Genomic DNA, 9,525 nt, shown 5'->3' on the forward strand with positions numbered 1-9,525 from the left:
CTCTGTCGTCACTATTTCAGATAGTAACTGGAACTCTAGTAGGCTCCGCCCACCGGAAAGTTGAGCGTTCGAGAACGCCCATTGGTCGGTAGGACGGTATTAATACAGGTCGATTCTATATAGAAATCATTTACATTCACATCGAGAGCTCGTAGAGGCAACATCGACTAGAAGTGAAAGTTTACCTGTGAAGGACCACCTAAGGAGGCAAACTGTGAAGTGTTTAAGAGACACACAAACAACAGTTCTTATCAGAACTGATAAAGAGAATTCAGTTCTTCTTAGAACTAAATATAATATTAGAATTTTAATCCACTTATTTTCAGGGAGTCCACTCCACACAGACCGTAAAAAATGGAAGCTGAAAACAAAGCTCTAAAAGAAGACAACGCAAAGCTAAGAGACACTCTGGACAAGCTGGTCAGCCAAATGGCTGACATGAACAAGAAATTCGACCAAATATTGGCCGAAAATGCAGCCCTCAGAAGAAGGCTAGAAGATAGGACAAAACCTGCCGAAAAACCGCAGGAGAAGAACAAGGAAGAAACCAAAAGCAAAGCCCCAGCAAAACCAAAACAAGAGGAAAAAGAAAAAGACAAGAAAACAGACACCGCCGCCATCAAGGAAACGGAAAAAGAAAAAGAAGCCTCCCAGAAGAGGCAAAGAAAGCCTGAAAACACCACAGATACGGAGACAGAAGACGGATTCGAAAAGGCCGAAACGAGAAAGGCGAGGAAAGCAAGGAAGAGAACCTCGCGACTTGTCGTATTACAAAAGAAACCGGAGGAAACGGAAATGGAGACAGAGGAAACAACAAAACCGGAAGAGACGTCCATTACTGGGAACATACCAGCAATCGTACCAACCGGAGAACGTAAAACTCCGGAGGTCCCAGTCTGGCCAACCCCCAGGCAAACCGAGGACAAGCCAAACGAACAAGGAGAAATCAACAAACGCGGTCACGCACCCGAAACAAACAAATCCCATGTCACCACCACCAATAGTTGTCCATGACAGCAAACGGTGGAATGAAATCTCCAGAGGTCTCGAAGCCCGTAAAATAGGATATAACAAGGCAAGACTTACTAGAGATGGTATCTACATCTACGCAAACAACGAAGAAGAGTGGCGCAAAGCCACCAGATACATGGAAGAATTCCGCCTGGAATTCCACACGTTCACCCTTAAGAAAGAAATCCCACTTCACGCAGTGATCCGGGGGATACCGGAGAACGTGGAGGACGCGGACGTCGCGGCAGATCTCACCAGACAAGGTTTTGAGGTTCTGGAATGTCACAGAATGACGTCCAGAAAAACCAGACAAATTCTGCCACTATTCCTGGTCAAAGTGCCGAAAGACCAGGACAAAATATACGCATTGAGAACATGCGTAAATCTGATCGTGCGGGCGGAGCCGCAAAGAATTAACAAAAGAGAGATAAGGCAGTGCCACCGATGCCAGTACTTCGGGCATGCACAGAGATGTTGCCACGCAACCGCACGTTGCGTAAAATGCGGTGAACAACACGAGACTAGAGAATGCCAAAAGCAAAGGGAAGAGCCGGCCAAATGCGCAAACTGCCTGGGTGCGCATCCGGCAAGCTACAGGGGATGCAGAATGTTCCCCAAACCAAGACCCTCGCAATCAACAGGAAACAGGCCTCGACAAACGGAGAGTCAGAGGCCCGGCAACAAACAGCTCAGAGAAAGCCAGCACCAAAGGCACAACAAACCGGAGGAAGCGAGCTGATCCAAATTCTAGGAAATCTGACGACTGAGCAGCAAAAGATCGCGCAAGCGGTCTTAGCAGCCCTAATCCAAACACCCGGACGACAGTAATGCCAGCACGAGTGCCTGGAAGACTAGTCGTAGGATCGTGGAACATCAACGGTTTCACAGAAAGAAGAAACGAGCTACTGGAGCTACTATCGCGCCTAGAAATAGACGTCATGGCGCTCCAGGAGACACGGATAAGAAGCGAAAAGAGCTACCGCATCCCAGGATATAACATGTACAGGACAGACAGGCCAGGGGGCGCAACGCCGCGGGAGGCGTTGCGCTACTAGTCAAAACAGACCTAGCGCAAAACGAAGAAAGAAGACCGGAAACCCAAATCGGCGAAGCAGTAGCAGTTAGAGTCAACGTGAGACGCTACGAGCAGCTGAAAATATCGTCGGTATACCTACCCCCGCAAGGTAGAAGAATAGAAAGAACCGACTTGGCAGAATTATTCCCAGATCACCATCCCACAGTGGCCATCGGCGACTTCAACGCAAAGTCGCCAGACTGGAACTGTAGGTTCGCAAACACAAGAGGCAGAGATATAGTAAGATTACTAGACGAATTTGAGGACATCGAGGTAGTAGCACCGAACAGCCCAACGTACTACCCGCAAGCAGACGCAGTCCCAAGCACTCTTGACATCGCGCTAGTACAAAACATCGATACTACGGAGATGGAAGTACTAGAGGAAGGGTCGTCAGACCACAACCCCATCCTATTCACAATAGGAAGGGGAGAAGTGGAAGCAGACAACCCAACGAAGCGAATCATAGACTGGACAAGATTCCAACGAACCATACACGACGCGCTGGGTGAGATACCACGCATCGAAACAAAAACAGATCTGGAGAACGCCACGGACCAGCTTCAGCAGGCGATCACACAAACAACGGAAAGAAGCGCGAGGGAAGTCCCAGCCACGCGCTTTAACTTCCAAGAGCACCTTCCACCAGAAACGATGGAACTAATCAGAATAAGAAGACGCCTGAAAAGACAGTACCAAAGAACACGTGCACCGATGGACAAAAGGTGCATGAATAGAGCAAACAGGATACTGAAAGAAGAGCTGAAAGCGATCCGAGAAAGACAATGGACCACCCGTCTGGAAGAGCTGGCCACAGAAGATAGATCTGCGTGGCAAATGCAGAAGAAACTTAGGAACGGACCGCGACAACCCTGCCCACCAATACACGGCGAGCAAGGAATAGTCTACACTGACCAGGAGAAGGCGGAAGCATTCGCGGACAACTTCGAAAGGCAGTGCAAAGAGAATGACGTCCCGTTCACAGACGAGGTAGAGGAAATAGAAAACCAGGTGGAAAGAACGGTACGGAGGCTCAACCGACGAACAGATAATGCGCAACCCCTGGCCCCGACATCGCCTGAGGAAGTGAAAGACATTCTGAGGCACCTTATCACTCGGAAAGCACCAGGCCCAGACAACATAACAAATAGAGCACTGAAAGTGCTGCCGCGAAAGGGTATAGCAGCCATAACCAACATCATAAATGCTATACTCAGACTGCAACACTTCCCGTACCAGTTCAAAGAGGCAACGGTAATCCACATACCAAAGCCCAAGAAGAACCACCTGTTTCCAGCGAACCACCGGCCAATAAGCTTACTGCCATCCATAAGCAAAGTGGCGGAACGCGTCATCCTGAAGAGACTGGAAGAACAAACCAGAGAGTTAGGGATCCTCCCCAACGAACAATTCGGTTTTAGATCAGAGCACTCAACAGAGCTACAAGTCCTGAGGGTAGTGGAATTTGCGACAGAAGGCTTCAACCTTGGCAAAGGACACAACACCGGAGCTATCTTCCTAGACGTCTCCAAGGCGTTCGACAGAGTTTGGCACGACGGGCTACTAGCCAAGATGAGCGATTTCGGATACTCCAAACCAATGGTAAGATTAATCCAGTCTTTTCTAGCTGACAGGCGATGCCGATGCAGAGTAGGAGACGAATTATCAACAGTTCGACTACTGGAGGCAGGAGTCCCGCAAGGTGCAGTCCTTTCGCCACACCTCTACTCCGTATACACGGCAGACGTGCCCAAGCCAGAGAACAACTTTAACAAGTTGGCACTCTACGCGGACGACACGGCCCTGCTGGCGAGATCTAGGAGTCAAGCACTCGTAACAAGATACCTGCAACAACAGGCAGACAGATTAGAGGAGTGGGCTAACCTGTGGAAGATCAGTATCAACCCTGACAAGAGTCAGGCGATACTGTTCACCCGCAGGTTCGTACAACCGGAAGGCAACGTCATCTTCAACGGACAAGAGATTCCGTGGACAAACAAAGCAACATATCTCGGGGTCATCCTAGACAAGAAGCTAAACATTCCAGGAACACGTACAACAGAGAATTGGAATGGCCAAACAGGCCAGAAGACGCCTGGCGCCGATCATAGGAAGAAGTAGTAACATGGCACTGAAAGTCAAGCTACTGATGATCAGAACGATCCTGATGCCGATAATTCTGTATGCATGCACTGCCTGGGGCCAGTGCGCGCAGACATACAGAAAGAAGATCCAAGCATTTATGAACACGAGCGTAAGGGCCGCCGTAAATGCTCCGTATTACATCCCTAACAGATTCATATACAGAGATCTAGGACTGGACACGCAGTATGTGGACGTGTATATGAGAGAACATGCAGAAAGCATGTTCGATAGAATCAGATCGCACTCAAATCCAGCGTTTCGCGATCTACACGATGCGTTGAATATGGGTGACCCCAGGTTCCGAGAAGGGACAAACATCCAAGGCCGACAAGACAAAATCAGAGACCGCCCCCACGAGTCGCCGTCAGGCGGCTCAGGCAAGTATAAAAATCTTAAGTGTATTAACCATATATTCTCTTACAGGAAAACCGCGATTCAATTTCAAATCACATTTCTCAGCTTCACTGGGAAAAGCCCGACTATACAACTCTGGCCGCCGTTAGCTTTGGGCCCCCATGCAAAAATTCAATTAGGAATACCGCGACAAACAAGAGCCAAATAAAATTTAAACCGAGAAGTTAGATAGGGAAATAAAAGCACCTAAAGGCTGGTTCCAACCAAAAGAGGTTAGATATCAATCTTGCTGAAGTGCCAGCAGCTGGATTGAGGACCGTTTCCTTAAGAAACGGGGGTGGAAGTAAGGGTCGCCAGGTCCAAACCTGCGGAAGCATTTCGTAAGGAGGGAGCTTGCGACCTGGGCACACAACCCGGGAGGGGCATGGGGGGTAGAAATCATTGTATAGAAAGCTACTGTTAGAGCAACATCGAATAATTCTCAGTGAATTCTTTAAATTTATCCGATATATAATACTAATCTACGATTCGACATGTCTGGACGTGGAAAAGGAGGTAAAGTTAAGGGAAAGGCAAAGTCCCGTTCCAGTCGGGCTGGACTCCAATTCCCAGTAGGACGTATTCATCGACTCCTTCGTAAGGGAAATTATGCCGAACGAGTTGGTGCCGGCGCCCCGGTTTACTTAGCCGCAGTAATGGAATATTTGGCAGCTGAAGTCTTGGAATTGGCCGGTAATGCGGCTCGCGATAACAAAAAAACCCGTATCATTCCTAGACATTTACAGCTGGCCATTCGAAACGACGAAGAACTCAATAAATTGTTATCAGGAGTAACCATTGCTCAAGGTGGTGTTTTGCCCAATATTCAGGCGGTTTTGTTACCGAAAAAAACCGAAAAGAAGGCATAAGTACACATTTCCTGAGAGAGGAAAGCGACAAATAAAATATCGGCCCTTATCAGGGCCACAACGATTTTCTCTAATGAATTCGACAATTGCATATATTTTTTTTTATTTTCTTGTCATCGCTTTTCGATACAATTGTTGACGCAGCACGATATGCGATTGTTTCTTTCTTGCTTGCGCATATTTACGTATACATGTATACATGATTAATAATATTATTATTGTTCAACTTCTTATTTTCGTGCCGAAACAAGTGATTTCTATTTGCTGAAATCAAATATCAGAATGTCTGTACGTTTATTCGTGATGAAAATAAAATGTATGCAGTAATATCAGATTTAGGTATACAAATGAATAAACATAACAATATCCATAGAAATATTATACATTCTTGTTCGTGGAATTACAATATAGACAATCATGAGTAAATTGGAATGAATAAATGAAAAAAATTATACCTAATTAAATTATATAGCATAGATGAATGCATACATACATTTCAATATCTGCAGAAATGAATGACGAGTATATAAAAATAGGTTGTTATTATTATTCATAGTAATTTGTGAAATGGGATAGATGAATATTATAAGCATAAAACAATAATATTTGGACAGTGGTTCATTAACCTTCGATCAGTTTATGAATATTCATTTTTTCAATTTTTTCTTTACGTACAAATGGTATCGCGTTTTAAAGCGGCGTTTCAGAAAAGTTTCATATGTAATTTCTATTGGTGAATAATTGAATAGTTTGGGAGCTACCTAGCTAGCTAGCTAGCTAGATACCAGTAGCTTCCCTGTCCTATAGATTTAGAAACCGAGTGGTATATAATCTAATTGTACAGATCGTTCTTCTCTTTTCTTCTTCGTATACAGATGTAGTAAGGTTGAAATTAATAATTTCGTTAAGTATACAGGATAAAATGAAGCAATTATTCAGGTAATCAAAAGAATGACAGATAATGCTTAAATTAGATGGGTATATCGTTCGAATTTAATTTGGTAATTCGTTAATTATTACTCACACCAAAGTAAAGTATATAAATCGAATTCGTTTTGAAAACAAATTGTGGTTCTGAAAAGAACCGTTTTTTTTTTTTAAATTTCTCGTCGGAATATGAATCTAACCGCCGAAACCATATAATGTACGCCCTTGACGTTTGAGAGCGTATACTACGTCCATGGCCGTGACGGTTTTTCTTTTGGCGTGTTCTGTATATGTTACCGCATCTCTGATAACATTTTCGAGAAATACTTTGAGTACTCCACGAGTTTCTTCGTATATCAATCCGGATATACGTTTTACACCTCCACGACGAGCTAATCTTCTGATGGCAGGCTTCGTAATTCCTTGAATATTATCTCGCAACACTTTGCGATGTCTTTTTGCTCCGCCTTTTCCTAATCCCTTTCCTCCTTTTCCTCTACCAGTCATTTTGTGTAATACAAACGGAAGATTATAGAGAAAAAAAGTACGAGCGAAATACGTTATTACTACTTCGAATGCTCGAGAACAACTGAAGGCCGTCGGCGCTGGAAATGTTACCAATGTCCAGATCTTTAACAAAAGCGATTAGAGTATATTAACCGCGAGAACGAATGATCATCGAGAGACGGCAGCGAGCAAGGTAGGCGGAGCCTGCGCGCGCTCGCCGCGAACGAATAAATACCGCGCGCCGCGGTCGGAACGGGCAGAGCTCGACTTCTGCTAGTCAAGTCCGCTTCGCAGTTTGCGCTCGAGTTACTAAGAATTACAAAAATCTTAGAGGAGATTTTGCTGAATAATAAATTGACAATATAATTGTAAATGGAAACCTAAAAGACTGGACATTGGTTTTGTCTAACTTCGAATTAGAAAGATTGTACAAGGAGTCTTCGGCTACAGTTTCTACTGGCAGAGATTTGGGAAGTAAAAAAACCAAATTTACTTCCCAATCTGAATTCGTATACGACCACACTGTGGAACAGATTTTCTGGCCTTTATCAAGGCCGAGCTCCAGCGACGACCCAGAAATCAGGAATCCAGGATATATTATAAAACAGGTCTTTCTCAAGGCCAGACTACTGCAAACGGAACTTTTCAGTTCTAATCCTGCCCTTCTCAGGGCTTACACAAAGAATTCGCATTTCTTCGTCTTCGGCACTACGCCGCACCGAGGGACCCACTAGCCGGCCTCCTTGGACGTATTTGGCCTACCCAGGCTTGAATACATCGGGAGGTACGCCTACCCAGTATATCTAAGGGACAGTCTACGTGGGCTGTCCCATTGCACTGATATCTGGGGGCTTTAAAGCGACCCTGCGCCTCCGGAGGCGGTCTCTTTCCTTCGGGCCTAGGGAGTTAGGTAGGTCAAATCGCGATAGTGTGTCGGCTAGGTGGTTAGGGATCGTAGGGAACCCTCTGGTCCGGCCTAGTGCCATCGTGGTGGCCAGCTGTACCCCCGCGGCGCCTGTTAGACAGCTAGAAAGTTTAGGGTATACTAATAATAAATTCGAGACTTTGTGGTGTAAACAAAAGAAGGTCTTGCCCCGGAAATCTGCGACGATGCAGGGGACGCGAGGCGTTCAGGACTGGGAGTTAATCTTCGAGGACGACGATACATACGGAAATAGATCCTCCGGTGGCCTAGCACCCGCCGGCTCTGGTCTGCCTGCGACGAGCGACCTAGGAGCAAGAGGTCTCTTGCAAACTCACGCCCAGCCGGGTACCTTTTTGGGACCGCTCCGGGAACCGTCTCGGCGTCATGGCGCCCAACGTGGGGCACAAATGAGTCTCCCGAAGGAGGCATCAACACTAGAAGCTACTTCTTTTGACGAAGAAGCGAGATTTGGGATAGAGGAAAGGCAAACTAACCCTTTCAGTAGGCTTACGTCAAGCTTTGATGAAGGAGCTGATGCACCGGGTTTCGAAAGCCCTAGCAGCACCTTCAGGGATGCAGAAGGGGGGTCCTTCCATGTGATAAGTGAAGGAGAATCTCCTTCATCCCTTCCAACCACCTTGACTCTCCCAAGGATAACTACAGGACACGTTAGTCCTTCTCAAGAATGGCCCTCTCTGGCTTCGGGCCAAATAAAAACAAGCCAGTGGCGCCCACAGAAACAGGTTTCTTTCCAGCCCCAAGTGGAGACCACGAAAGAACCAGTAAAAAGGGAGAATCCTGTATCACAGGACGACCCAATAAATCGTTTGGCAGTAGCACTGTGTAATGCAATAGGCCAGGCTCAGAGGTCAAACAATAGCCGGTTTGAACGATTTCGGCTACCCACTTTTTCAGGAAGTGAAAATGAGGACCCTAAGGTCTTCATATCAAAGTTAACTGTAGAACTAGAAAGGAGTGGAGTACCAGAAGAAGATTGGGTCCATATCCTGTTCGCCCAGTTAACAGGGGAGGCCACGAAATGGGCCTCGATCTACGCACAAACTCAGATATCGTGGCAAATGATGGTGTCACGCCTAACTCAAAAGTATGCCAGCCCAGAAATGCTGGCAAAGCTCACTTCCAAGTTTTATGGTGAGAACCAGGATCGCAATACGAAGGTCGACGTATTCATCATAAGGAAGCTTGGACTCGCAAAGAGGTTGTTTCCGTATATGCGAGAACGAGAAGTTCTGCCCATTATAACCCAGCTGCTGTTGCCTGAACTGAGATGTTTCTTTAGGGGGAAAAGTTACTCAGATATAGAAACATTTATACAGGACGCGGCTGGTATCGAAGAAGACGTACGGCTGTCTAAATCAGTCCCTAGAAGCTTCAATACTCAAACCAGCCCAAACTCAACCAATTCCCAGGCTAACAATGCTCCGCGTAGCCAAGGAAATTGGAGTAAACAATAGGGCAAGCAATTCAACAGAAGTGTATCGACCACCACATCGAGCAACCCAGCAACAGGGACCACCTTCGTCTAGGCCGAGCCCCAACGCTTCTCGTGGGAGCCACAATAATGTAGTAGAGACAGCTCCCACTCTCCAAAACGGAGAGGCGGAAAACTAGATGGGGCCGGAGTGGACAGCAGTGGAGAGCTAAAGGCCCCA

At 46.3% G+C, this 9,525-nt stretch overlaps 1 protein-coding gene across 1 annotated transcript; it reads left to right on the forward strand.

Moving 5' to 3' along the window:
• The first annotated feature begins 5,042 nt into the window (after positions 1–5,042).
• On the forward strand, positions 5,043–5,650 carry LOC141484500 (histone H2A). Its single transcript, XM_074179492.1, has one exon. It carries the CDS (start codon positions 5,119–5,121, stop codon positions 5,491–5,493), a length of 375 nt encoding a protein of 124 aa, XP_074035593.1. The 5' UTR covers positions 5,043–5,118; the 3' UTR covers positions 5,494–5,650.
• The last annotated feature ends 3,875 nt before the right edge of the window (positions 5,651–9,525 follow it).

This window comes from Leptinotarsa decemlineata, unplaced genomic scaffold (assembly GCF_025532065.1).
Source record: "Leptinotarsa decemlineata unplaced genomic scaffold, Ldec_3_MD MMD2_tig00005872_RagTag_RagTag, whole genome shotgun sequence".
In the NCBI taxonomy this organism is placed as follows: domain Eukaryota; kingdom Metazoa; phylum Arthropoda; class Insecta; order Coleoptera; family Chrysomelidae; genus Leptinotarsa; species Leptinotarsa decemlineata.